Raw genomic sequence first — 1,549 nt, forward strand, 5'->3', positions numbered from 1 at the left:
AGGAGAATCACTGAAACCCAGGAGGCAGAGGCTGCAGTGAATGGAGATTGCACTAGTGCACTCTAGCCTGGGCAACAAAATGAGACTCTGTCTCAAAAAATGAAAACAAAAAAAATCAGAGTGCCAGGGATAGACCTAGGTATGCACAGAAACTTCATAAACCGTAGAGATGGCATCATCATTCCATGGGGAACAGATTATTTCTTTTTTTTCTTTTGAGTCAAGGTCTTATTCTGTCGCCAGGCTGGAGTGCAGTGCCATGATCGTAGCTCACTGCAACCTCGAACTCCTGGGCTCAAGAGATCCTCCCACCTCGGCCTCCCAAAGTGCTGGGATTACAGGCATGAGCCACCATGCCCGGCCTTCACTTTCCTACTATAAAGTGGGGGCAATAATAGTATCTGTGTCACAGGGTTGTTGCCAGAATTATATGTAAAGTGTCTAGTACAGAGTAACCCCTTGTGGAGGCAAGAGTGATTCCATCTTGGATGCTAATCTGCCATGTTCACTTTTTTTTTTTTTTTTTTTTTGAGACAGAGTCTCACTCTGTTGCTCAGGCTGGAGTGCAGTGGTGTGATCTCGGCTCACTGCAACATTTGCCTCCTGGGTTCAAGCGATTCTCCTGCCTCAGCCTCCCCAGTAGCTGTGACTACAGGTGCGTGCCACCACGTCCAGCTAATTTTGTCTTTTTAGTAGAGACGGGGTTTCCTCCTGTTGGCCAGGCTGGTCTCGCACTCCTGACCTCAAGTGATCTGCCCGCCTCGGCCTCCCAAAGTGCTGGGATTACAGGCGAGAGCCACCGTGCCTGGCCCAAAACCCTGTCTTTAGATCAAACTGGTCTTGCTGTTGTCTCACAAACTGCAGGCGATGATGCACAGAGCATTACTACCTGTGGTTGCTAACCTTCCTGATTTTTCCTTGTATCTCTGGCATATAAAACAGTACCCTCGATAAGAATTTGTTGATTGATGGAATGAATCAATGAATAAATAAATGGGGGAAGGAGAGGGTGAAGGTGGCGATGAGGACAGTGTGGGGTGTAGGGTCCCTTTCTCTCTCTGGGGCCCTTGCCCCAGGGATTGGGGCCTCTCACTTGGGCCACTCACTCGAAAGAGGTCACGAAGCAGGTCTGCGAAGGAGCTCCAGGTACCGGTGTTAGGTTCTTTTCTATGGCCCAGCCGTTCCCGCCGTGCTCCACCTCCCAGCCTCTGAAGCCCTCTGTGGGAAAACAAGAGTTGAACGTATGATTTACCTGCCAGCCTGCCCAGCAGAGACTCAGCAACCACCCAGCTTGTGCTGTCCACCAGCCTGTCCCTCTTGTGCTCCAATCCTCCCTGGTTTCTCCTACCGACTCCTCCTCCCATTATCCTGTATTCCTGGTCCTCCCCCAGAACTGCGACTCTCAGCCTTGCCCATCCGCTCAGCTTCTCTTCAGTCACCCTTACTTGCTCTTTCTCCTTCAGTCGTGCTCTTCACTGTGTGTGTGTATGTGTGTGTGTGAGAGTGAGTGAGTGAGAGAGAGAGAGAGAGAGAGAGAGAGAGAGAGAGA

General features: G+C 50.6%; 1 protein-coding gene across 3 annotated transcripts in view; it reads right to left on the reverse strand.

The window, feature by feature from the left end:
* The window catches only part of FBXO17 (F-box protein 17), an 11,061-nt gene that overhangs the window by 5,965 nt on the left and 3,547 nt on the right, over positions 1-1,549 (reverse strand). For all 3 annotated transcript variants that reach the window (XM_011952413.1, XM_011952414.1, XM_011952412.1), the window contains one exon: positions 1,107-1,218. In XM_011952413.1, coding sequence (XP_011807803.1) covers positions 1,107-1,218 — 112 coding nt within the window. The remainder of the gene's footprint in view (positions 1-1,106; positions 1,219-1,549) is intronic.

The sequence above is a fragment of the Colobus angolensis genome, unplaced genomic scaffold (assembly GCF_000951035.1).
Source record: "Colobus angolensis palliatus isolate OR3802 unplaced genomic scaffold, Cang.pa_1.0 Scaffold34, whole genome shotgun sequence".
NCBI classification, from domain to species: domain Eukaryota; kingdom Metazoa; phylum Chordata; class Mammalia; order Primates; family Cercopithecidae; genus Colobus; species Colobus angolensis.